At 51.0% G+C, this 26769-nt stretch overlaps 3 protein-coding genes across 4 annotated transcripts in view; 1 reads left to right on the top strand and 2 right to left on the bottom strand.

Annotated features, from left to right (window-relative positions):
* Positions 1-7027: 7027 nt before the first annotated feature.
* FAM229A (family with sequence similarity 229 member A) lies at positions 7028-10019 on the bottom strand. The gene is made up of 4 exons (XM_010354093.2): positions 9804-10019; positions 7707-9370; positions 7479-7625; positions 7028-7289 (listed from the first exon to the last, which is right to left on the bottom strand). The coding sequence occupies exons 2-4, from the start codon at positions 7838-7840 to the stop codon at positions 7187-7189; spliced, it is 384 nt and encodes a 127-aa protein (XP_010352395.1). The 5' UTR covers positions 7841-9370; positions 9804-10019; the 3' UTR covers positions 7028-7186.
* Positions 8439-11400, top strand: TSSK3 (testis specific serine kinase 3). Its single transcript, XM_010354082.2, has 2 exons — positions 8439-8583; positions 9324-11400. The coding sequence occupies exons 1-2, from the start codon at positions 8439-8441 to the stop codon at positions 9983-9985; spliced, it is 807 nt and encodes a 268-aa protein (XP_010352384.1). The 3' UTR covers positions 9986-11400.
* Positions 10823-26769, bottom strand: part of BSDC1 (BSD domain containing 1) — a 33404-nt gene continuing 17457 nt past the window's right edge. For both annotated transcript variants that reach the window (XM_010354108.2, XM_010354101.2), the window contains exons 6-11: positions 26504-26619; positions 25691-25759; positions 25446-25524; positions 23736-24215; positions 14123-14226; positions 10823-12373 (exon numbers count right to left, since the gene is read on the bottom strand). In XM_010354108.2, the coding sequence (XP_010352410.1) occupies positions 12341-12373; positions 14123-14226; positions 23736-24215; positions 25446-25524; positions 25691-25759; positions 26504-26619 (881 nt within the window). In that variant the 3' untranslated portion in view covers positions 10823-12340. The remainder of the gene's footprint in view (positions 12374-14122; positions 14227-23735; positions 24216-25445; positions 25525-25690; positions 25760-26503; positions 26620-26769) is intronic.

Consider the following 26769-nt stretch of genomic DNA (forward strand, 5'->3'; position numbering starts at 1 on the left):
TGGAGTGCAGTGATGCAATCTTGGCTCCCTGCAACCTCTGCCTCCTGGGTTCAAGCAATTCTCCTGCCTCAGCTTCCCAAGTAGCTGGGACTACAGGCGTGCATCACCATGCCTGGCTAATTTTTATATTTTTAGTAGAGACGGGGTTTCAGCATGTTGGCCAGGCTGGTCTTGAACTCCTGATCTCGAGATCCACCCTCCTCGGCCTCCCAAAGTGCTGGGATGATAGGCGTGAGCCACTGTGCCCAGCTTCTCTCACCCTTTTCATCCTCAAGCAGTTATGAAATCCTGTCCTTTCAGGACATACCTAAAATCCCATAGCTTCTCTCCATTTCCACCAACACCTGAGCCAAGGGCCCATCACCTTTCACCAGAGAGGCTGCAGCTGCCTCCTGACCTGTCTCCCTGCTGCCACTCTCAATCCCCTATGTGGTCTGTTCCTATAGGGCAGCCAGGTGTGTCTTCCCAAAATAGGAATATGTCTCCCTGCACCATGTCTTTAGCATCAAGTTCACCCAACCCATAGCCCATGCCATCCCCAGTGTTGGGGCGTTCCTCAGTCTTTGTCTGGGTAACAGCTTCTCATCCTTCAGTTCAAGCGTCCGTTCCTCATGAGAGCCATTTCCAACCTCCCAGCCAGGCAGGTGGCTCTACTATTTCTTCTCCTCATAGCACCAAGGCCTCTCCTCTGTGGACATCACAAGCAGTCATTCACAAACTAGTCTAATCTGCAGATTCCTGAGCCCTCCTGTTCTAGACCCTGGGGATGTCAGGAGGAGGACGGTCCAGCCCCTGGCCCCTGGGATGACAGGTGTGAGCTGAGATCAGGAATAGATACGGACACTGAAGGCAACACAGTGGCCATGCAGGCCCTAAGGATGGGGGACTGATGGGTGGTCAGGGGAGCCGCCTTTGAGGGCAATCTGCAGGGTCAGGGGAAGCTATTCCAGGCAGAAGGGACAGTGTGCTTAAGGTGGGAGGAATGTTTTGTGATGATTTGGATGTGAAGAAGCCATTGATGAGGTTTAAATAGGAAACTGACCCAGCTGCATTTGTGGTCTTTATAAAATAATTCTGGATTGGAGGAATCAAGCGAGGAAGAAAGGAGGGAAACCTGGCAGGAAGCTGCCGGAATAATTGGGTGAGTATTAAGGGGGACCTGACTCAGGGCAGTGGCAGTGGATTTGGGGCAGATTGAACTGTGGTTGCCTGTACTGGAGTCAGGGAAGAGGGAGGGAATGAGAATGATTCTGGTCCCCTACCCTTACGGTGGGTGGGAGAGGGCAGTGGGAGCTGGACCATCCATATCCCCGTGGTGACCAGGCTGTTCTACCTGCAGTCCCTCATCCATCCTTTGTATTTTTTTTTCTTTTCTTTTCTTTTCTTTTTTTTTTTTTTTTTTGAGTCAGTCTCGCTTTGTCGCCCAGGCTGGAGTGCAGTGGCATGATCTCAGCTCACTGTGACACCCACCTTCCGGGTTCAAGTGATCCTCCTGCCTCAGCCTCCTGAGTAGCTGGGATTACAAGCACATGCCACCATGCCTAGCTAATTTTTGTATTTTTAGTAGAGACGGTGTTTCACCATGTTGGTCAGGCTGGTCTTGAACTCCTGACCTTGTAATCCGCCTGCCTCAGCCTCCCAAAGTGCTGGGATTACAGGTGTGAGCCACTGCGCCTGGCCTTTTTTTCTTATTTTCATGCAGTGACATGATCTCGGCTCACTGCAGCCTTGACCGTCCAGGCTCAAGCAATCCTCCTTTCACCCTCCTGAGTAGCTGTGACTACAGGCACATGCTACCACACCCAGCTAATATTTTTGTATTTGTAGAGACACCATGTTGTCCAGGTTGGTCTTGAACCCCTGTGCTCAAAAGATCCACCTGCCTCAGCCTCCCAGAGTGCTGGAATTACAGGTGTGAGCTACTGCACTGGCCTCATCCTTTTTCTTTCTTTTTCTTCCTCTTTCCTTCCTTTTCTCCCTCCTTCCTCCCTCCTCCTTCTCTTTCCCTTTCTTCTTTCTTCTTTCCCTTTCTTCTTTCCTTTCTCTTCTCTTTCTTCCCTCCTTCTCTTCCTCCTTTCTCCTCCTTTCCTTTTTCCTTTCTTCCTTCTTCATCTTCTTCTTCCTTCCTTTTCTTTCTTTCCTTTCTTTCTTTCTTTTCGTTTCTTTTTTCTTTCTTTCTTTCTTTCTTTTTTTTTCTTTCTTCTTCTTTCTTTCTTTCTTCTTTCTTTCTTTCTTTCTCTTCTTTCTCTTCTCTTTTTCTTTTTTCTCTTCTCTCTTTCTTTTTCTCTTTCTTCTTCTTTTCTTTCTCTCTCTTCTTTCTTTCTCTCTCTCTCTCTTTTTCTTTTTCTTTTTTGAGACAGAGTCTCACTCTGTTGCCCAGCCTGGAGTGCAGTGGCATGATCTTGGCTCATGGCAACCTCGACCTCCTAAACTCAGGTGATCCTCCCGCCTCAGCCTCCCAAGTAGTTGGGACTACAGGCATGTGCCACCACGCTTGGCAATTTTTTTTTTTTTGGTAGAGACAGGGTTTTGCCATGTTGCCCAGGCTGGTCTCAATCTCCTGACCTCAAGAGGTCTGCCTATCTCAGCCTCCCAAAGTGCTGGGATTACAGGCATAAGCCACTGTGCCTGGGCACCCCATCCTTTTTCTTAGGGGAGCAGATGGAGGCCCCTAAGAGGTAGAAGGCTGCTAATAAGGCCTAGGACTAGGCAGAGGGGAGGAGAAGGGGAAGCTGGGTCCGAGTCCGGATGTGATGAGGTTTCAGGGAAACTGGCATCTGGGGTTTCCTCAGAGCCTGGAAATTCCACTGTTTCTGGCTCCACTCTGAGACCCCCAAATCCTGAGATGCTCAAACCCTGGGGCCCAGTCCTTACAAGTCCTTACAAGTCCTGGGGGCCCTCTAGGGGATGTGAGTCTGTATCGGGAGGTCCACAATCCCCTGACAAGTCCCAAGGTGGTGAGTAGGATTCTTGACTGTCCCTAATGCCAATGTGCACTTCAGGTGAGGCAGGCCCCATGCCTGTTCCCTGCATGATCCCATGTCATCCTCATGTAATCCTTGGAGGCACATAGCTTATTTATCCCCCGGCACCTATGAGACTTCAAGGGGTTAAGGAACTTGCTCAAATTTGCACGGCTAGGGTGAGGCAGAGTGAGGATTTGAACCAAGGTTTGACTGACATCAGAGTCTGTGCTTTTAACTCCTGTGCTATATTAAGTCTGGCGACCCCCCTGGTTGATTGGCTCAGTAAGAGGAGGAGGATTTGTGGGGGATTTGCTTGTGGTTGGGGTGGCTGTCCCCCTCTCATATCAAGCGATGGGAAAGGGTAGTGCTGACGTCAATTATTGCCATGGTGATACAGCAACCCTTTCCCTGCTGTCTCCATGGTAACCTGGGGGGTCCATCTGTACTTCGCCCCCTCCTTCTAAAAGGGGGTCCCTTAGGGAGGGGCTGGCTAATAAGGTGTCTGAGAAAGAAGTCAGGGAAGGCAGTGATTCGAGCATCCCCCTTTGCCTGGCCCCTCCCCATTCCTCAGGCCCAGAGAGTAAGGCTGGGATCTACATTGGGTCCTGCACTGGGGTCCGGGGACAGATGTACCCTTTAGGGTAAGGGAAGCAGCTCTGTCTTTGCTACCTGGGGATTCCCCCTGGAAATTCCCCTGCCCCCAATCCCCCCACCAAGTTCTGTCCTGAACAGAACTGCTAGGAAGTTGGCAGAGAGACAAGAGGGTTTCCTCAGCCCTCTTCAGGGCTGGACGTCACCCAGCCCCTGGGGACAGTGTCTTTGGCTGTCTGGCTCTCTGCTGCCCCTTGAAGCCAAAGGTAGGAGCAGCAGCCATAGCAGCCTCTCTTGCTTATCAAGTGGTCGCTGTGGCAGTGATTCTTGCGTGGTGCTATACATACAGGTCCTTGCTGAAACTTTCTACCAGGTGTCAATTAACCCCACTTTACAGATTTGAAGATGGAGGCTCAGAGGGGCTAATTAGCTCAAGATTGCACAGTTAGAAAAACAGAGTCAGGGCCGGGCACGGTGGCTCACACCTGTAATCCCAGCACTTTGGGAGGCCGAGGCGGGCGGATCACGAGGTCAGGAGATCAAGACCATCCTGGCTAACACGGTGAAACCCTGTCTCTACTAAAAATACAAAAAAAAAAAAAAAAAAAAAAAAAAAAACGGAATCAGGACTTGAACTCAGCACTAGTTTCGGCCAGTGGCTTTTCCAGCGAGAAGGAGGAAGAAGAAACAGAGACCAGGATGGAAGAGAAGAGAAATAGGAGAGTGAAGTGACGCAGCTAGGAGCCTGTCGTACTCTGCCTGCCTGCAGAACAAAATTCAGACTCCTTCACCTGGTATACAAAGGTCTCCTTGATCCAGCTTCTCTTCTATTAACCCATTCCTGGATCCCCTGCATTCTACGCTCTGAAAGAGAAAATGATGTCAAATTCAGGCCTGGATTCTCAGTACCAGCCATGGCCCAGGAAGGTGTTGATGAAAATTGATGAACTGAGTTTCTTGAACTTGTCCTTCACTTTCCTGCCTCCAGGCCTTTACCCACAATGCTTTTGTGGTAAAAAAAAAAAAAAAAAAAAAAGCAAGGGAATGCCCTTCCCCTTGCTCATGGACATTCTAGAGCTATCTAGTCCCACTAGCAAGGACTGCATCTAGAATCTTTGTATCCTTCACAAATCAGGCACGTGGAATGTGGCAGTAACTGGTTTCTAAATTTTTTTTTTTTTTTTTTTTTTTTTTTTTGAGACGCAGTGTCACTCTGCCACCCAGGCTGGAGTGCAGTGGCATGATTTCGTCTACCTGCAAGCTCCACCTCCCGGGTTCACACCATTCTCCTGCCTCAGCCTCCCGAGTAGCTGGGACTACAGGCGCCTGCCACCACGCCTGGCTATTTTTTTTGTATTTTTAGTAGAGACGGGTTTCACCATGTTAGCCAGGATGGTCTCGATCTCCCGACCTTATGATCCACCCGCCTCGGCCTCCTAAAGTGCTGGGATTACAGGTGTGAGCCACCGCGCCTGGTCTGATTTTTTTTAGAGTCAGGATCTCACTCTGTTGCTCTGGCTGGAGTGCAGTGGTGTGAACTTGGCTCATTGCAGCCTCAAACTCCTGGGCTTAAGCAATCCTCCTGCCTCAGGCTCCCCAGTAGCTAGGACTACAGGCACATGCCATCATACCTGGTTTTTGGTTTTTGTTTCGTTTTTAGGGATGGGATCCTGCTGTTTTCCATGCTGGTCTTGAACTCCTGGGCTCAAGTGATCCTTGTGCCTCAGCCTCCCAAAGTGCTGGGATTACAGGCCTGAGCCATCATGCCTGGCCAATTTTTTTTTTTTTTTTTTTTTTTTTTTTTAGGAAAGGAAGGTTGAGAGGACAGGAGAAAGGTAGTAGGAGAGATGGGGGAAAAAAAAAAGGAAGAATGAGAAGGATTCACTATTTGGGGGCTGGCAGAGTCCAAAGAGACCAGCTGATGCCTTTATTTATTTTTTTTAAACAGTGAGGAAATAGGCCCTTTTAGTAAGCCTCCTACATGGGGACTGCCTGGGACAGCATTTTATGTGGAAACTGAGAAGGGTATCCCTTTTGGGTGACTGTGGAATTCTAAGGTGCTCTAGGGAGAGTCTGGACTTATCTACCCCATGAGGATTAGATGCGGGTGTTGAATTAATTGTCCTTAGATCTCAGGGTACAGGAGACTGAACCTAACCTTTAGGTTACACTCCCTCCATACAAAATTGGAAAGTAGAATATACGGGCTCATTAAAGCAAAATTGGAAAGTAGAAAATAGTTGCTTAGCTTAAATACTACCACTTCCGGGCAGGCTTCCTGTCATGGGCCCCTCCGAGGGTAGATCTTAGAGCATGTGGTCTGAGGATGCCAAGGAGTGTGCTAGCGTCACTTCTCATTGGGGGACCTTAGGTAAGTCTCAAAGGCTCAGTTCACTCATCTGTAAAATAGGAAGTTAAACCAACTTCTTTCTTTCTCTTTTTCTTTTCTTTTTTTTTTGATAGAGTCTTGCTCTGTTGCCCAGGCTGGAGTGCAGTGGCATGATCTCAGCTCACTGCAACCTCTGACTTCTGGGTTCAAGTGATTCTCCTGCCTCAGCCTCCCGAGTGGCTGGGATTACAGGTGCGTACCACCACACCCAGCTAATTTTTGTATTTTTAGTAGAGATGGGGTTTCACCATGTTGGCCAGGCTGGTCTTGAATGCCCGACCTTGTAATCCACCTGCCTTGGCCTCCCAAAGTGCTGGGACAGGCGTGAGCCACCATGACCGGCAAGCCAAGGTTTTTCAAATGGCCTCTCCCCCAATATTTTTATGATCCCTTCTGTCCTAGGAGAAACCAAGGCTCAGGATGGACTAGGGCAGCTCCAAACCCTTCCAACAAGGAAGGCCCCAGGCGCCTAGGACCTCAAAGAGCAAGTCCCAGAACCATCTTCTCGCTGGAGAGGATTAAAATGGGCCTGGTCGGGTGTCTGTAGTCTCAGCTACTCGGGAGGCTGAGGCAGGAGAATTGTTTGAACCTGGGAGGCGGAGGTTGCAGTGAGCAGAGATCGTGCCATTGCACTCCAGCCTGGGAAACAGCGAGACTTCGTCTCAAAAAATATATGTAATAAATAAATAAATAAATAAATAAATAAATAAATAAATAAATAAATAAATAAATAATGGGCCTGGTGTGGGTGGCCACTGGCTGTATTCTATGTTACTTGTCGGCCCACCTCTCCCTCCTGTCCCCTACTTCTGTGGGTCGCCGGGGTCCAGCACAGTGATGTGAATTTCACCGGAGAACCAGGAGAGGGTTAGAGAGATGTCGGACAAGGGCAGGGCCCCAGGGGAAAGGCTGCCCAGCAAGAAATGGGAGGAGCGAATTGGCATAGGTTGAAAGGTGGAAGGGCGGGGGCGGCGGGCCCCTAGGGCTGTGTCCAAGCGAGGAGGCCGCGGAAGGGAAAGTTATTGGACTGGACAGAGCAGCTGGTGGGCCCGACGGATAGACATACACTGCCAGCCCGGAGTGGAAAGAACAGTTTATGCTGTGCTTTATTAAAATGTGCATCATTTATTTTAAAATGTGCATCATTGTCTCGTGCTCGGCGCATGCGACCTCAGCCTGGTGGCCCGCGGGGGGCCTCGTTCCCGCCCAGCTCCCGCGGAGCCGCAGGGAGCAGGCGCACTCACGTGGCGCGGGCCCGGGGGCTCCCGCCCATGGCCAGGTAGACGTCGATGGGCACGTGCAGCAGCGTCAGACAGTGGCATCCGGGGCAGCGACGAAGCGGCCTGGGGAAAGCGGGCCGCGACAGGGGGCGCTGAGGCGGGGGCCCGGCCCATCCTGTGGGGCACATCCAGGGAGTGCACCTGGGTCCCCGGGGGTCCGGACGTGGATGCGGGGACCTGACTGCTGGGGTTGCCAAGTGGGACCGAGGGCGGGGCCGCGGGACGGGCGGAGGGGGTTGGCGCGGGCCTCACCTGACCGGGTTGTGCTCCGTCGCTACCGCCTCCGGGCTGTCCTGGGACTCGGTGGAGGCGGCAGGGCCACGGGAGTCTCCGGCCTCAATGGGGAATCTCCGACCCTGCGGTGGCTCCTGGGCGCTCATGTCCAGGCCCCGGGGCGCTCTGCGCGGGGAGTGGCGGTCAGGCCTCTCCCGGGCCGCCGGGCGCCGCCGCCTCGCGCCCACCCCCTGGGCCGTCGCTCACCTCCCGGAGGCTGAGACCGGTCCCAGGCTGGAAGCAGCTGCCCGAGCCCTGGCCGCGGGAGAACGCTCCGGTCCAGGCGGAGCCGGGCAGGTCTCTGCGGCGTGCCCGGACCCGGGCGTCGAGGAGGGCAGCATTGTGACCCGGGCCGCGGCGCGCTGACCTCACAGAACCCGTTCCTCCCACTGGAGAACCCCCAACGGCGCCCCCGGCCGCCTCTGGCACTCAGCGCGGGCCGGAACCGGGGACTGGAGGGATCTGGCCATGGCGCCTGGAGACGGGGTAGCGCAGACCCCAGCCACCCGATGGGGGCGCAGCAGGCCAGGGCAACCCGCCGCGAGGCGGCGTCCACGCCAAGGAGCCGAGCATTCCCGGCCCACACAGACGCCGAGGAGCGCCCTCCCAGACGACTCAGTGCCTGGCGCGGGGGCGGGATCGGCGGTGACTTAATCCGGGCTGGGTTTGGTGGCGGTAGTGAGGGCAGGTAGGGGCACTGCCCATTTTGGCCAAGGGTCACACAGCATTTACATCACAATTGCGCCGGGGTTTAAAAATGTCTGGCCCTCTCCCTCCCCACCACCCGCCGCTGTGTCCAGACAATGTTCTAACGCTGGGGGCGGCTGCGGATGAAGTCCTTGGGGAGAAAAGGAGCAGGCCAAAGGCGATGGTGGAGTAGAGCTGCCTCGCAGAGGCAGCATGAGCTGAGAGGGTGATAGGAAGGAGGCTCTAGACAGGATGGAGGACTTTCTGCTCTCCAATGGGTACCAGCTGGGCAAGACCATTGGGGAAGGGACCTACTCAAAAGTCAAAGAAGCATTTTCCAAAAAACACCAAAGAAAAGTGGCAATTAAAGTTATAGACAAGATGGGAGGGCCAGAAGGTGAGCTGGGGCCCCTTTGGAGGGAAGGAGGGAGGGCTGGCTGAAGGCGGTAGGTGCTTCATCCTGTTGAAAATATCATTTGATCACTCCCTGCTCCCGCTGGCCTGGAAACAAGCAAGCCCGATGGCAGCTCTGGAGTGGGTCAGTGGGTAACAGAGGGATTCTGGGAGTCCAGGAACATTACACCCCCCAAAATGCAAGATTAAAGTGGCATGAGGTGAAGGATCCTCAGAGGCAAAACCTGAGCCAGGCTTTCCTTTCCGGCAGGGGAACAGAGACTGGCAGAGGCCACAGCCAGGGCTAGTAGAGAACAGGGGCTGGTGCCAAGGCCTGTGGAGATGGGAAAAAGGAAGACAGGGCTCATGGAAAGAACTATGGGGTCAGGGGACAGCGGCGGGAGGAGCTGGCTCACCAGCCTGTGGACAAATCAGGCCTGATAATTTGTGATTCTGTGGTTTTTGTCTAAAAGCACCTAAAGCACCTTGATATCCAGTCTCACAGACTGCTCAGCAGTCCATGAGGCTGGTGGGAGTGGTTCTTTTGTGAATGATACACTAATGACAAAAATAATACAGAACATTCTTTGCAATGTCCAAGCAGCTAGACACATTTAAGACCATTAAGGGAGCCAAGAAATAAGACCTAGACAAGGTGGGCAGAAGTTGGAAGGCAGGAGACAGGTGTGAGGAGGTGGGCCTTTCTGATCTGCCAGCACATCTCTCCTCCCCTTACTTCTTCAGAGTTTATCCAGAGATTCCTGCCTCGGGAGCTCCAAATTGTCCGTACCCTGGAACACAAGAACATCATCCAGGTGTATGAGATGCTGGAGTCTGCCGACGGGAAAATCTGCCTGGTGATGGAGCTGGCTGAGGGAGGGGATGTCTTTGACTGCGTGCTGAATGGGGGGCCATTGCCTGAGAGCCGGGCCAAGGCCCTCTTCCGTCAGATGGTTGAGGCCATCCGCTACTGCCATGGCTGTGGCGTGGCCCACCGGGACCTCAAATGCGAGAACGCCTTGTTGCAGGGCTTCAACCTGAAGCTAGCTGACTTTGGCTTTGCCAAGGTGTTGCCCAAGTCGCGCCGGGAGCTGAGCCAGACCTTCTGCGGCAGCACAGCCTATGCCGCCCCTGAGGTGCTACAGGGCATTCCCCATGATAGCAAGAAAGGTGATGTCTGGAGCATGGGTGTGGTCCTGTATGTCATGCTCTGTGCCAGCCTACCTTTTGACGACACAGACATCCCCAAGATGCTGTGGCAGCAGCAGAAGGGGGTGTCCTTCCCCACTCATCTGAGCATCTCGGCCGATTGCCAGGACTTGCTCAAGAGGCTCCTGGAACCCGACATGATCCTCCGGCCTTCAATTGAAGAAGTTAGTTGGCATCCATGGCTAGCAAGCACTTGATAAAAACAATGGCAAGTGCTCCCCAATAAAGTAGGGGGAGAAAGCAAACCCAAAAATCCGCTTCTAAAATGGTGATATATATTTTACGCCTTAAGTTCACTTATCCTAAAACTTACATCTACCCCAGCCTTACTACTACTCTTTCCTCTTAGAGATCTTCATGGGATCAAAGGGCCTCATTCAGACTTTTTTTTTTTCCTCCTTGCTCTGTCGCCCAGGCTGGAATGCAGTGGCACGATTCCAGCTCACTGCAACTCCGCTTCTCAGGTTCAAGCGATTCTCCTGCCTCAGCCTCCCCAGTAGCTGGGATTATAGGCACCTACCACCAACGCCTGGCTATTTCTGTATTTTTAGCAGAGATGGGGTTTCATCATGTTGGCCAGGCTGGTCTTGAACTCCTGACCTTAAGGGATCCGCCTGCCTCGGCCTCCCAAAGTGCTGGGATTACAGGCGTGAGCCACCGTGCCTGGCCTGACAAGTGATTTTCATACTAAAGTTAATTAAAATAGATCCCAGAATTATATACAAACGGGGAGGAGAGGAGAAAAACGACCAAGAACAACTGAAGCCATTGTTGTTGCAACTTCCTTTCCAAAGAAAAGCAGAGGTGTTGGGAGTGCAGAGATGGCCTCCTGACTCCTTGTCCCAGTGAGAGGCCTGTTGGGAGCCCTGTCCTTTTCTCATCCCAAAGGCAAAGCTGAATCTGGGATGAGGACAAGGGATGTCCTCTGGACCCAGGCTATCCCTCTACCCTGTTTCTGGCTCCAAGTGGGAAGCCAGTCCTGCCCTGGCCCAGTGTACCTGCCAAGGGGACGAAAACAGACCCCAGACACCTTCCAGCTTCGGTTGAATCACTTTAATGCTGTTAACGGCAAGTCTGTAAAAGGTTCAGGACAAAGTTCTTTTTTCTTTCTTTTTTAATTATAAAACTAACAGCTGTTAGAATCTTTTTTCTTTTTTTTTTCCTTTTTTCTTTTCCCAGCTACAAAATACTCTGGGGAGATGCATTATAATTTAAAATATATAATATTGCACAAACAACCAAAAAGTTAATTAAACTAAAGAAATAATTACAAAGAGAAAAACCCCATCCCATCAAAAAAAAGATTCAGCATTCTCTCCAACCCACCCCCTCACTGAAGGTTTGAAGTGGAAGTGACCCCACTCTCTCGGTGTCCCTGACCACGATCCCTTTCACTCACTGGTGAGTACACCAGATTAGGTACAAGAATCACCAGAGCAGCATCGTGAAGCACCAGGCTCTCCAGAGATTCCTGCAGCCCCTTATTCCCCCAGAGGTGCAGCTTTACCAGACTGGAGGGTGAGAGCGCAAAGGCTGGGTCTGTCTTCAGGAAGAAGAGCTTTTGCAGAAGCCTGATGAGAGTTTCAAGTTCACCCCCAGGATAGCCCTTCCAGAAGTAGAAGGGCCGAGGCGGAGAAGCTAGGCTTACCAGAGTTGTAAGTACTTAGCTGTGATCACCGCTCTGTACCGCTGGTAGCTGTTTTGTGTCCTAAGCTACAGGGGAGTTGAAGTGGGTAGCTGGTTGGACAAGGTATCCGGCCAGGCAACACACAGAAGGGCCTCAAGTGGCCCCCTCCCTTCTTAGGGAGGGGAAGAAATGCAAGAGCGAACTCCTGCAGGTGGCACAGCTGGGCTAAGGACTTGGGTGCATCTGACATGAAGAAGCCCTGGGAAGGCATAGGGACAGACCAACGTGGGCTGGAGGAAAGGAAGGAGGTGGGTCAGGGTTTGGTCTCTGGATTCTGAACCCCAAAGGAGCCTTTCCAGGAATGGAAAATGCCTGGGGAGATTCCCAAGAGAGGAGAGGCAAATTTCCCAGAGGTAAGTGCATCTTACCCACTGGGATAGGAACCAAAATGTGTTTGCTGTCCCTGTTTAGCCAAGGGTAGGCGGCGTGGCCCTCCCTGCCTGCTTATGGTGGACAGTGTGTGTTGTCTCGGCTTCCTCCGAGAGACTGGTGGTTTAGCTTCTGTCCACACAGGCAGAAGGGCTAGAGCTATCCCTTGGGACTTCCCAGCAGGAGTCCTCAGGAACAGTGGGTGTTCAGCAGAAAAACACAGGCTCTTCTGGTGACGGGGGATAGATTTCCTCTCCCTTGGGTCATCCTATTGTTGGCACAAGTCAGAGTTCCTGGCCGGGATTTAGAGAGCCCCTTTCCAGGCGTGAGCAGAGGCCCAGAGGGCCAGCAGGGAGCCACCAGAATCTGTGCCAGAGCTCTGGTTGGCAAAGGAGATTTGGGGGGACATTCTCAGTCAGAGTCTTCCAGGGCTGGGCTGAGACGAACGAGGGAGGCGAGAGATGCCATGGGTGGGGAGCTGCTCCCTCTGGCTCCCTTACTCCCAGTCCTCCCACTCTACATCTTCCAGCTGCAAATGGGAGGGGGTAATGGAGATCACAAACACATAGTTACTCCTGAGTCAGGCCCAGACCTAACCTCCCCTTGCTGAGCAGAGCCACCTCCCATCCCCTACCCTAGGCCATACTCTGCCCCCTACTGAGAGTGAACCCCCTAGTCTTAAGGAATGTGTCTGAGGGGCAGAGCTGCCCTCTGCTTGAGGGGTGGGCCTGCTGCTCTGATTATTTCAGACCTAAAGGAAACGCTTCCGCCAACCAACACTAGATACCACAAGGTGATGGCTGCCTACAGGAACCAAGTCAGCCCTAGTCCTTTAAGGAGAACTTGCCTCCTGCTGAGCAGATAATGCCATGGCTCTGAGATGCAGATAACTTAGGAGGCCTGAGCAGATACTTGGCCTCGGACACAAAAGACCAGTGTAATCAAGGGCAAGTTACTTAGCCTTTGGGTGAATGGGGGCCACTCCCCGAGTGGCACTATGTTAAAATCTGTGGTGGCAGTGGCCTACAGGTGCCCACTAGGTCTTCACTAGGGGCACCAACACCCTAATTCCCAGCTCAAGTCTCCCCACAGAACCTTTTCTTGCTTTGTTCCTACTCTTGGCCTGCTGTCAGCTAAGTCCTGGTATAAGAGGTTCTAGAATGCTCAGGTGTATTGCACATCAGGTTTTAAAGGGGGCTGCAAAGACACAAAAAGCCAGCAAGCCTCTGTGGCCTGACAGGGCACTATGGGCCTTCTCTGTCCTGGGTATACTGAGGTAGTCACAAGTGCAAAATATTCCCGTAGATAAAATACTCCCCCAAGGCTTCAGTTTCCCATCACGAAAAAGGAGGCCCTTCACAGGTCTCTCTCATCTGTCCACCTCTTTCTAACAGGCTCATGAGTTACACGATGGAAGGACTCATGTGGTTCTTATGTGACAGTGGAAGTAATGCTGACATGAATCAGATATCTGGGCTGCAGCCTCAGTCCTGTCACTAATTAGCTGGGAGAGCTTTGGACTGTTCCAGCCTCTGAATCTAAATGAGCCACTTTTGATTCTGAGAGGTAGTGAAGAATAACAGTACTAAGGCCTCTTTGAGCTGAATAACTGGAATGGGTTTTGTGGGGTTTATCACTAATGTCTCCTGAGTGCTACCATGTCTCAGGCACTAGCCCTAAGGTGTCTACATGGATCACCTCATTACAGCTTGTAAGCCAGGTCTTATAATAATCAATTCCATGTTTTAGATGAGGAACCAGGGGCTTAGTAACTTGCCCTTGATCACACTGGTCTTTTGTCTCCAAGGCCAAGTATATACTCAGACCTCATACCTGGGGACCACAACTCAGGTCTGGCAGGGTTTGATGTCTCTTTTTTTCAAAAATAGAAATGGGGTCTCACTATATTGGCCAGGCTGGTATTGAACTCCTGGCCTCAAGCAATCCTCCCGCCTTGGCCTCCCAAAGTGTTGGGATTACAGGCATGAGCCACCGCGCCCAGCACAGCATCTGTTTTCTTAAGCAGTTTCTCAGGCAATTTTGATACAGAGCTAAGGTCAAGAACTCTCCCCTCTATCTACCCTGGAACTGAGGGGAAGTGGAGCCTACTGATGACCACTGTTGTGGGTCTGAGCAGGAAGCTCCAGCTCCTTTCCCACAACCTGTCACCTCAGACAGGAGCAGTGTCCTCCTGAGGGGACAGCTGGGCTGGCTGGGGAGAGTTCTCACACCCAGGACCATTAGGCTCGCGTCCCTCTGACCCACCAGGCCCACTCACCTCCCCAGAGGCATCCACTTTGGAAAGTGCCATCTGCACTTCCTCTTCGGTCATGTCCAAGTCAAAGTCTTTCTCCCAGTCCTCACTGATGTCCGTGCTTGAGCCTGGAACCACGAGCCACAGTGTGAAAAGCAGGAGGAGGCAGGGAAGGGGCACTTGAAGAGAGTGTAGCTGGGGAGATAGCACGCTTTAAAAGGGTCTCACAGGCCGGGCGCGGTGGCTCAAGCCTGTAATCCCAGCGCTTTGGGAGGCCGAGACGGGCGGATCACGAGGTCAGAAGATCGAGACCATCCTGGCTAACATGGTGAAACCCCGTCTCTACTAAAAAATACAAAAAACTAGCCGGGTGAGGTGGCGGGCGCCTGTAGTCCCAGCTACTCGGGAGGCTGAGGCAGGAGAATGGCGTAAACCCGGGAGGCGGAGCTTGCAGTGAGCTGAGATCCGGCCACTGCACTCCAGCCCGGGCGACAGAGCGAGACTCCGTCTCAAAAAAAAAAAAAAAAAAAAAAAAAAAAGGGGGTCTCACAAATACACAAGTCTTTACATTCTGTGTTCACTATGGCACAGCAATCCCACTTTTTTGTTTTGTTTTCTTAGATGGAGTCTCGCTCTGTCGCCCAGGCTGGAGTGCAGTGGTGCGATCTTGGCCCACTGCAACCTCCGCTTCCCAGGTCCAAGCAATTCTCCTGCCTCAGCCTCCCAAGTAGCTAGAACTACAGGAGCACGACCCCATGCCCGGCTAATTTTTGTATTTTTAGTAGAGACAGGGTTTCACCATGTTGGCCAGGCTGGTTTCAAACTCCTGACCTCAATGATCCGCCCGCCTCGGCCTCCCAAAGTGCTGCAATAACAGGCGTGAGCCACAGCGCCTGGTCCCCACTTTTAAGAATCTATTCTAAGGAAAAATCCTGGATTCAGTCAGGAATTTAGCAGAGTGTTCACTGCAGTGCTGTCATAGTGATGGAAACCTAGAAACAATCTGAAAGTCCACTAACAGGGAGTTAAACAAGTAAATAGTGAGTTACATGATGGAACACTGTAGGCTGTCAGAGGTTAGGCTGGAGAAGAACTTCACATCCATGCCAAACAGCCTTAAACTATTACCTCAGAAAAAGCAGGCTACTAAAGAGTGGAAAAGCACTGTGGCTCAGAGGCTCCAAGAGAGTCACAGAACTCTTCCAGAGGAAATAAACAGTGAACTGAGACCTTGTCTCTAGAAAAAAATTTAAAAATTAGCCAGGCATGGTAGTGCACACCTGAGGAGTCCCAGCTACTCAGGAGGCTGAGGTGTGATGATCACTTGAGCCCAGTTCAAGGCTGCAGTGAGCTATGATCATGCCACTGGTGACAGTGCAAAACCCTGTCTCTAAACATAACAAAAACCTCCTCCCAAACCCCAAAACAGTGAACCTCTTCCTCCTCACTCCATTCTGCCCATACTAATTCTGTTCCTCCAGAAACACACCAGGTGCATTCCCAACTTAGGGCTTTTGCATGGGCTATTCCCTGCACCTGGAACTCGTCGCCTCAGATACCCACAAGACCAACTTGTCACCTTTTTTTTTTTTTTTTTTTTTGAGACAGAGTCTCGCTCTGTCATCCAGGCTGGAGTGCAGTGGCACAATCTCAGCTCACTGCAACCTCTGCCTCCCGGGTTCAAGAGATTCTCTTGCCTTAGCCTCCTGAGTAGCTGGGATTACAAACGCACCTGCCACCACGTCCAGCTAATTTTTGTATTATTTATTTATTTATTTATTTATTTTTGAAACAGTCTCACTCTGTCGCCCAGGCTGGAGTGCAGTGGTCCGATCCTGGCTCACTGCAACCTCCGCCTCACAGGTTCAAGTGATTCTCCTGCCTCAGCCTCCTGAGTAGCTGAGATTACAGGTGCGCACCACCATGTCTGGCTAACTTTTGTATTTTTAGTAGAAACAGGGTTTCACCATGTTCACCAGGCTGGTCTCAAACTCCTGACCTTAGCTGATCCGCCCGCTTCGACCTCCCAAAGTACTGGGATTACAGACAAGAGCCACCATGCCTGGCTCTGGATTGATCTTTTTTCCACTGTAGTGATCACTTCTAACATATTACATAATCAGACTTAATATGTTTATTGTCTATTAATAGAGGACTTAGAATATGAGCCCTGTGAGGGCAGGGATCTTTTGTTTTGTTCTCTTATGTATTTCAAGTTCTTAGAACACATAGTTGGCACTCAATAGTCACAGACCCTTTCTGTAAACCAGGGGTTGGCAAACTATGGCCCATGGATCAAATCCAGCCATGTCACATCATTTGTTTATATACTGTCTATGGCTGCTTTCATGCTACAAGAGCGGAGATCAGTAATTTCAACTGCATGGCCCAAAAAGCCTAAAATATTTATGGTCTGGTCCTACACAGAAAAAGTTTACCACCCCCTGCTCTATGTGATTCTGATGCCTCTCTGTACTATTTGACGATCATTGCTCTAAACATTCATATTTGGCTATGACTTCTTATAGGCAATATTAGAAGTGTATATATAAAAGTTATTAAGAAGCAAACTACACAAATAGTTCCTTTCAATAAAGCACGTACAGTATGATTCCAGCTTTAAAATGTGCCCACAGGCCAGGTGTGGTGGCTCAAGCCTGTAATCCCAGCACTTTGGGAGGCCGAGGCGGGCGGATCACAAGGTCAGGAGATCGAGACCATCCTGGCTAACTCGGTGAAACCTCATCTCTACTAAAAAATACAAAAACTAGCCGGGCGAGGTGGCGGGCGCCTGTAGTCCCAGCTACTCGGGAGGCTGAGCCAGGAGAATGGCATAAACCCGGGAGGCAGAGCTTGCAGTGAGCTGAGATCCGGCCACTGCACTCCAGCCTGGGAGACAGAGCGAGACTCCGTCTCAAAAAAAAAAAAAAAGTGCCCACAGATGCATGTACAGATGCATGTACACAGGCAGAAGAGATGAGCAAGATATCCAAATACACTAGCAAAGTTATCTCTAGGTGATGAGGTCATGGGGTGATTTTTCTTAATTTTTTTTTCAAAAATGAACACATATTACTTTGTAATTTTTTTTTTTTTCTTTTTGAGACGGAGTCTTGCTCTGTCGCCCAGGCTGGAGTGCAGTGGCACGATCTCGGCTCACTGCAAGCTCTGCCTCCTGGGTTCACGCCATTCTCCTGCCTCAGCCTCCCAAGTAGCTGGGACTACAGGCGCCCGCCACCACGCCTGGCTTATTTTTAGTAGAGACGGGGTTTCACCGTGTTAGCCAGGATGGTCTTGATCTCCTGACCTCGTGATCCGCCCACCTTGGCTTCCCAAAGTGCTGGGATTATAGGCGTGAGCCACTACGCCCGGCCTGTAATCTTTTTTTTAAGTACCTTTAAAAAGACTGGGTCCCTCATCCTCCAATGGCATGACCAGTAAACATCTTCATTTCTTCTTCTCTGACTACTCCTCACCAGATGCCTTGGTGCTCAGTGCTGAGACCTATCCCTCGGCCCCGCTCCCACATTCCTTATATGGTTTCCTGCATCATTCTCTCTTCCAGCCAGAGCATGGTCTCTGGGGCCAGGCAGACCTGGGTTGAATACCTACTCCTTCACTGTGTAGTCTTGGGCAAATCATTGTGGGCTTCAGTCTATTTATAAAATATGGATAAAAGCACCCTCTGCAAAGAACCACTGGAGAAGCTTATTAGAATGCAGACTCCTACCCTGCCCACCCCCGATCCCAACAAAGACTCAGCAGGTCTAGCTGGTGGCTGGGAAGGCTGCATTGTAGGCAATATTAAAAGTGTATATATAAAAGTTATTAAGAAGCAAACTACACAAATAGTTCCTTTCAATAAAGCACCTACAGTATGATTCCAGCTTTAAAATGTGCCCACAGGCCAGGCGCGGTGGCTCAAGCCTGTAATCCCAGCACTTTGGGAGGCCGAGGCGGGCGGATCACAAGGTCAGGAGATCGAGACCATCCCGGCTAACTCGGTGAACTAAGTTGTAAGCAGGTACCTGTGTCATTCTGTGTAGACCTGGGCCTGCACTTTGAGAAACAATGGTGTTAGAATTAGAGGTATGAATATAAAGTGCCTATTACGTATATACACATGGCTATGTAATGAATGGTGCTGCCTTTCTTCTAAGGGCCTTGTCTCAGAGTTAAGTCATTCTGTACAAGGTACCTCAGCAAGTCAGGGCAGCCAAGACCCAGTTCTTCTGACTCTGCACCTACATCTCTCTGTGCCTTCAGGACACTTAGGTGACATTCATCTGGCTGTCACCACAGGCTTCCTATGAGTTAGCCAGACTCTTGGTTGCTTCCTCACTTCAGGGCTTTGTCTGTGGCCATGACAGCTTTCCCTAACCTCAGGCTGCCCTCTAGGGACTTGAAACCGTCTCTTCAGGCTTAAATGCTACAGCAGACCCTTTCAGGGGTAGAGAACAGAGTATCCACTAACATTTCTGGAATATTCCACGTCTACCTCTTGGGTAGGTATTAACAGTCCCTGTATACAGATGAGGAAACGAAGGCTTCAGGTGGCACAGGAGATGTGAAGCTGGGCTCTCTCTGCCATCTGCCTCCTTCCACCGTCCTGTCCTGTCACTGTCACTAAGACCTCCATCACAATGTGCACGTGGCAGAGAGCTGACCTGTGCTACAATTGAAGACTTCAGGATGGAGTTCTATTGGTTTGGTTTTGAAAATAGAAGTTTAGGCCGGGCGCGGTGGCTCAAGCCTGTAATCCCAGCACTTTGGGAGGCCGAGACGGGCAGATCACGAGGTCAGGAGATCGAGACCATCCTGGCTAACACGGTGAAACCCCGTCTCTACTAAAAATACAAAAACTAGCCGGGCAAGGTGGCAGGCGCCTGTAGTCCCAGCTACTCGGGAGGCTGAGGCAGGAGAATGGCGTAAACCCGGGAGGCGGAGCTTGCAGTGAGCTGAGATCTGGCCACTGCACTCCAGCCCGGGAGACAGAGCGAGACTCCGTCTCAAAAAAAAAAAAAAAAAAAAAGAAAAGAAAATGGAAGTTTTCAGGTGATTGCTAACTTTGTAGTGCTGTCACTCACAGCTCATTTTATTCTGTTTAATTGGCCCTCTGCTTCCCCAGTTAAGAAACAGAGGCAATACTGCTCTTAGGTTACACAGTCAGTCATGAGGTGAGGTCTTAACCTCTAGGCTCCTTCCAGGCCACAGGCCTGCCCCAATCTCTCATCCCTTCCTGTGCAGAAAGAAGTCCAGTCTCTCAGAACAGACGAATCCTGTGACAAAATGTAGGTGGGAAGCAGCTCTGCAATGACAGGAATCACCCTGGGACCCAGTAAAACCCTTTGGCTAGGGCACCCTAAGAGACTCTGCTGAACCCAGAGACCAAGCCTTATGTCACCCTAGGAAGTGGGCCCATGGAGAAAAAGGAGTCACTGTCTCCAAGCCCCCTTTCTTCCTTTTAAGATTTATTTCCTCGCCGGGCGCGGTGGCTCAAGCCTGTAATCCCAGCACTTTGGGAGGCCGAGACGGGCGGATCACGAGGTCAGGAGATCGAGACCATCCTGGCTAACACGGTGAAACCCCGTCTCTACTAAAAAATACAAAAAACTAGCCGGGCGAGGTGGCGGGAGCCTGTAGTCCCAGCTACTCGAAGGCTGAGGCAGGAGAATGGCGTAAACCCGGGAGGCGGAGCTTGCAGTGAGCTGAGATCCGGCCACTGCACTCCAGCCTGGGCGACAGAGCGAGACTCCGTCTCAAAAAAAAAAAAAAAAAAAAAAAAAAGATTTATTTCCTCTACTCTGTTCCCCCTGTTCCAGCCTGGTCCAAGACTCTGGCTTCCTCCCACCTGACTACAGTTGTTTCTGGTGGGTCTTCTGTAGCACATCCTCAGCCTCTCCTTTCACAGGCCCCAAGGGCAGTAGAGGCAGCCTAGCACAGTGGTTAAGAGCTTATGTTTACCTTTCCTGTAATTTCAATTCCATCCAGTCTCCAACCACTACTAATTTTTTCTGATTACCCTCTGCAGCCCAATTCCAAATGAAACCTATAATTTGTAACCCTCCAACTGTTTCACTGTCCCTCATTCTCTCCCTTACTCAGCTCATATTCTTTTTTTAGTAGAGACACGGTTTCACCGCGTTAGCCAAGATGGTCTCGGTCTCCTGACCTCGTGATCCACCCGTCTCGGCCTCCCAAAGTGTTGGGATTACAGGCTTGAGCCACCGCGCCCAGCCACTCAGCTCATATTCTATAAGCCATCATTCTTATCACTTCTTGCATATACTTTCTTTTCGTTCCTTTTTATTTTTTTTGAGACAAGGTCTCAGCTCTGTCACCCAGGCTGGAGGGCAGTTTAGCGATCTCAACTTACTGCAGCCTCAACCGCCCCACTCAGGTGATTCTCCCACCTCAGCCTCCCGAGTAGCTGGGACTACAGGCATGTGCCACCACATCTGGCTAATTTTTTGTATTTTCTGTAGAGATGGGGTTTCACCACAATGCCAGGACTAGTCTTGAACTCCTGGGCTCAAGCAATCCATCTGCCTCAGCCTCCCTCAAGTACTGCAATTATAGGCATGAGCCACCAGGCCCAGCGGACTTTCTTCATTCACTGATTTTACCTGGCTAAACTTGAACCTAATTAGATCCAACTCCCCATCTGCTCTGTTCCTGCACCTAAGCAACTGAATGTGATGAACAAAAATACAACAGGTTGATGGTCTCACTTAAAATCTACAATCACAAGGGCCCTGGGACCATCCACCCAGCAACCCTATTATACCTGTCAGGCCCATCATCTACTCTTCCCTCTCCTACAGGACTATTTCATACTCTCTGAAATATTTATTGGGTGTGACTGATCTCAGGTTCCTACCACTAGAAAAATAGGAAGAAGTTCACAGATCTCACAGGGCTTTTTTTTTTTTTTGAGATGGAGTCTTGCTCTGTTGCCCAGGCTGGAGTGCAGTGGCCGGATCTCAGCTCACTGCAAGCTCCGCCTCCCGGGTTTACACCATTCTCCTGCCTCAGCCTCCCGAGTAGCTGGGACTACAGGCGCCTGCCACCTCGCCCGGCTAGTTTTTTGTATTTTTTTGGTAGAGATGGGGTTTCACCGTGTTAGACAAGATGGTCTCAATCTCCTGACCTCGTGATCCGCCTGTCTCGGCCTCCCAAAGTGCTGGGATTACAGGCTTGAGCCACCACACCTGGCCCTCACAGGGCTTTTGTAAGGATTGAGTAACATGTATGTCAAGTGCTTAGCACAGAGCTAGACACACAGAAAGTGCTCAGAGAATGTTACCTCTATTATCATTTCCCCAAAGCAGGGCTCTACTTAAATTTCTGCTCTGATTGAGGATCTATCATGAAACAATTATCCCGTCTACAGAGGAGCAAACAAAGGCTTACAGAAGATTAGTAATCTTTTGAAGTTACATGGCTTATGAACAAAGTTACATGGATTTGAACCCAGAACTGTCTGAACTCCAGAACCCACACCCTTAGCATCCATGCTCTGCTGCTTTATGGCCCCAAGGGCAACCTTCTGAATCCAGCTTAAGGTTTTAAATTCCAAAGTTCTATTTCTGAGTCAACCCACTCACCCTTCTTGTACCTCCTTCTCCTGGGAGAGAATACAGAAGAGTGGGTTTAGGTCACCACCCCTTAAACATGCCCCATGCCCTTTGCTAGCTGGTCCTTGTAGGCCCCCTCAGCTTAGACTACCACTCCCCTGCACCTGCCCCAAACTCGTCAACTTTCCTATACAAGGCTTGTCTCCTCGGCAAAGCACCGCAGATGTCCAGAGATTCCTTCTTTCTCTGAACTCCTCCAGTACCAGACTGGCCCATCCTGCTTTATGCTTCCTCACAAAGGCTACGGCTTCTGCCCCTCTCCCACTCAGTGTCTCATAAAGAACAGGTAGGAGCTTGGGCCATGCGCGGTGGTTCACACCTGTAATCCTAGCACTCTGGGAGGCCAAGGCGGGCAGATCACAAGGTCAGGAGATCAAGACCATCCTGGCTAACACCATGAAACCCCGTCTATACTAAAAATACAAAAAATTAGCTGGGCGTGGCAGCATGTGCCTGTAGTCCCAGCTACTCGGGAGGCTTGAGGCAGGAGAATGGAGTGAACTCAGTAGGCGGAGGTTGCAGTGAGCCGAGATTGCACCACTGCACTCCAGCCTGGGCAACACGAGTGAGACTCCGCCTCAAAAAAAAAAAAAAGAAACAAAACCAGGTAGGAGCCCAATGGATGACCTCACTGATCAGTCAGAAGGGAGGCACTGGGTTGGAGACTGGAAACTCCATGGTTTTCATCAGGGAATAGGTTAGAGGTGAGGTGAGGTTCATTTCCCATCCACTGTGGCAAACCAGTCCCTTACTGCGCCAGCAGGCCAGGCCTTACCTGCTGGGCAAGCTTTGTCTCTGTGGCTGGTGCTGAGTGTTAGCAAAGACAGGAGGATGCGTGTGTGAAGTGTGCAGGTGGTGGGAGGACTGGGAGGGGGGCGGTTCTTAGTGATAATCAGCCGTATCTGAAGTGGTATTTTGGATGTGGTAAAAAGGCTGACACCAAGGCTATCCTTGTCCTGTAATTCCTGCAGTTACAGAGGTTGCTCTTTGACACAAACTCAAGAGTCTCCAGTCTAAAATTCCATTATACAGATAAGAAACTAAAGCTCCATTACTCAAGCTGGGTCACTGTAAGTTCATGGATGTTCATTTTATTCTTCTTTAAACTGCACGTATGAGTTTTGTTTATATATTTCATAATAATAAAGGCCTGGGGAAGCTGAATGACTTTCCTAAGGCTACACAGGACAATGACGCTTTAGCATCAATGTCACTGGGATTCCCAAGCCAGGGTAAGGTTAAATTGTCCAAAAAGATAGAAACTGGCACAGTGTGCTAGTTAAGGGCATGGGCTTGGAGTCAGACAGCCCTGGGTCTGAATCTGGGCCTCCTGGCCATGTGAACTTGGGCATTACCTAATATTTTTGGGCCTCACTTTTTTCATCTGTAAAATGAGGACAGTAATACTGAGAAATTAAGTGCCATTTAACATATTTAGCATGGGATCTAGCATCAAACTTGTTTTGTTGACTCTTAAGATGCCAACAATTGTAAGATGCATTCTTATTTCAGAGTTTAATGTGCAACTTAGAATGAAACATGTTAGCAAATAGTCAATATATAGCAGCTGTCATCATTATTGAAAATGAAAAAAATCTGCTCATAGTATCCTAAAAAGGGACAAGGAGACAAATCTGCCTTGGGAGGTGGCCCTGACCCCACACAACAATGGGCTTAGACCTCCAGACCTACCTTTTTTTTAATTTTATTTTTTGAGACGGAGTTTCGCTCTTCTTGCCCAGGCTGGAGTGCAATGGCGCGATCTCGGCTCACTGCAACCTCTGCCTCCTGGCTTCAAGTGGTTCTCCTGACCCAGACTCCCCTGTAGCTGGGATTACAGGCATGCGCCACCACGCCTAGCTAATTTTGTACTTAGAGACAGGGTTTCTCCATGTCGGTTAGGCTGGTCTCAAACTCCCAACCTCAGGTGATTCGCCCACCTCGGCCTCCCAAAGTGCTGGGATTACAGGCATGAGCCACCACTCCCAGCCCAGACCTACCTTTCTTTCCATTGTTGGAGGGTGTAGACTTCCCACTGTCCGAGTTCAGCTCAAACACCCGTAAGTCTGTGGGAGCCTCCTCCCTCAGAGTCTCTACTCTGGCTGGAGGCCTGGGTTCTGGGCCACTGGGGTGGCCAGCAGGGGTTAGGGGCTTGGAGTGAATAGGGGGCGGGGGTCCAGTCTCGCCCATATCCACAGCCAGGCCCTGTTCCTCCAAAGATGCCTCTAGCAGCTTTTGGGACAGGTCCTTGGGCAGCACTGGTGCCTCAGGTGCCGCGGCCGGGTTGGCAATCTGTGTCACAAGGGAGACGCTCTCGCTGCTCTCTGATGGAGTCACCTCTGCTGGGGGCTCAACTGAGGTCACCAGATTCTCTTCACAGGGGCTCTGGGGGCCAGGTCCTCCTTCAGGGAATGTAGAAGTTTTGGTCACAGGAACCTTTGCCTCTTTTGGAGATGCGGGTGAAATGCCCATGAGCTCCTCTGTAGAGAGAGAAAGGGAGGGGCAAGAGGGAAATGTACCCTGGCCAGCCCTAAGACAACCTTGGAGCTCTCTGGTTCCTGCCAAAGTTTACTCTGATCAAGACTCAAGCTGGGCATGGTGGCTCACGCCTGTAATCCCAGCACTGTGGGAGAACGAGGCGGGTGGATCACCTGAGGTCAGGAGTTTTTGAGACCAGCCTGGCCAACATGGTGAAACCCTGTCTCTACTAAAAATACAAAAATATTAGCTGAGTGTGGTGGCACATGCCTGTAATCCCAGCTACTCGGGAGGCTGAGGCAAGAGTATCGCTTAAACCCAGGAGGCGGCGGTTGCGACGGGCCGAGATTGCACCACTGCACTCCAGTCTGGATGACAGAGCGAGACTCTGTCTCAAAACGAAAAAAAAAAAAAAAAAGACTCAATAGTGTCATTTAGCTCTCCCCTTTGCCATCACAATGCTTCTGCAGACGCACCCTGCTAGTCAAAGTCCTGCTCAGCCCTGGGGCCTAATGCCTGGTGGGCTTCCAGCAATGCAGTTCAAGGCGCTATTATAGATTAGAAAGCCAAGGCTCAGAAGTGAGTCAGTTTTGGGTTCAGGTTGGGCTCTGCTACATCCTAGGTATATGATTGGGCAAGCCACCTAACTTTTACTCTTAACTTACTTTCATCCTTAAGAGGGGTAATAGGGTTGTGGTAAGGACTCTGTGTAAAGCTCTTCGTGCAGCCTGGACATATGGTGTAAACACTTAAGAAATGCATTAATATTATATCATCCAGAAGGCTCCAACGTGCTGTTATAAACTGAGCTACAGGTAGAGGATGCTCAGCTCCCTAACTCAGTGGTTCCCAAACCAGCTTGGGCATTAATATTACCAGGGAGCTTGTTTAAAATACACATCTGGCCGCTTCTTTACAGTCTTCTTTAGAAGGTGGGGAAGGGAATCTGGATTTTCAAGAAGCTTCCCAGTGACTAGGCGGCAGCTGGTTCATGGGCTGGCAGGGGAATCTACACCAACTGACACATGGGATTTCTGTAGCTAAATCGGAATTCCACTAGCCTTGTTCAATATCCCCTTGTTAGCTCCGCCTATCCTCAGCACATACAATGTGTTCATTCCCTACTCTTCCCTGATGGGCGCCAAGTCTCTCCAGGCTTCAGAAAGCATGGCCCAGCCCAGAGTATCCCGCACAGATGTGTCACTTGCCCTTCACCTCTCAATGCCTCTTACCTTCCTCCTCCTCCCAGCCAGGCTCTTCAGAGATGCTCTGTTCTGCCCGCTGCTTCAGGGCATCCCTCCGGGCCTGCTCCTGAATGTGGGGGAGCAGATGGACACAGGCAGTCAGGGCACCCTCTTCCCAGATCCTGGTCCTGATCCCACAACTCTTGGCACCCTGTATCCCTTTCTTCTCTCAATAAATCCAGCCTGTTTCCCCCAGGGTTGAGTGGGGACCTCCCCAGGCTAGACCAGCGTACCTGCTCTAGCTGATGGACTTTATAGAAATACCGATGCCAGAATTCTGAATGGGAAACAGCTGCTGGAACCTGGAGGGAGGGGAAAATGGAGGTGAGACTTTGGGAGTATTTGTGTGGGGTCTGTGTCCCCAGCCTTATCAGTCTATTCCCAGCAAGTCTGGATATCAGACCCAGTAAGTGGCTTAGCAGTGATAGAGCACTTCTTTTTTTTTTTTTTGAGACGGAGTCTCGCTCTGTCACCTGGGCTGGAGTGCAGTGGCCGGTTCTCAGCTCACTGCAAGCTCTGCCTCCCGGGTTTATGCCATTCTCCTGCCTCAGCCTCCGAGTAGCTGGGACTACAGGCACCCACCACCTCGCCCGGCTAGTTTTTTGTATTTTTTAGTAGAGACGGGGTTTCACCGTGTTAGCCAGGATGGTCTCGATCTCCTGACCTCGTGATCCGCCCGTCTCGGCCTCCCAAAGTGCTGGGATTACAGGCTTGAGCCACCGCGCCCGGCCGATAGAGCACTTCTACCCCGACCAAAGTTTCGGCCAGATCCACCTTCCTAGTCCGGGTTAGCCAAGGAGGGAGAAAAGAACTCCCATCAGGCTTTGCTGGCCCTTCCATTTCTCACCATTCTCTGATCGCCAGAAGCCTGGCAAACCAGCTTCACCCATGTGAGTTCTTGGCTCAGGACATGGCTGGTCTGGCTCTACGGAGCCTCCCAGTGCTCTCCGAGCCAGATGACGCCACAGTGACTCTGAACATGTCCCTCCCACCTCCCAACACCTCAAGCCTGGAGCTGGCTGAAGCCCTGCAGACTGGGCCCTCACCATCTTGGTGTAGAGGGCCCGGATAGAGGGGCTGCCTACAAGGAGCTCTGAGATCTCCCCCTTCTTCTCCTCCAAGCAGAACTGGGAAAGCCAGGCATCAAACAATTCCGGGGGCCCTGCAGAGGGACAGATGCTGATGGTCAGTTCCCTTGGTCTGGGGAAAGAACACTGGGCCTACAGAATATACCTAAGGCTGGACATGGAAAATGAAGAAAGCTTGTGTGTTCAAAGCCACTTAGCCAAGGGTAGGGGGTCAGGCAGGGTGA

The sequence above is a fragment of the Rhinopithecus roxellana genome, chromosome 12 (assembly GCF_007565055.1).
Source record: "Rhinopithecus roxellana isolate Shanxi Qingling chromosome 12, ASM756505v1, whole genome shotgun sequence".
Classification (NCBI taxonomy): domain Eukaryota; kingdom Metazoa; phylum Chordata; class Mammalia; order Primates; family Cercopithecidae; genus Rhinopithecus; species Rhinopithecus roxellana.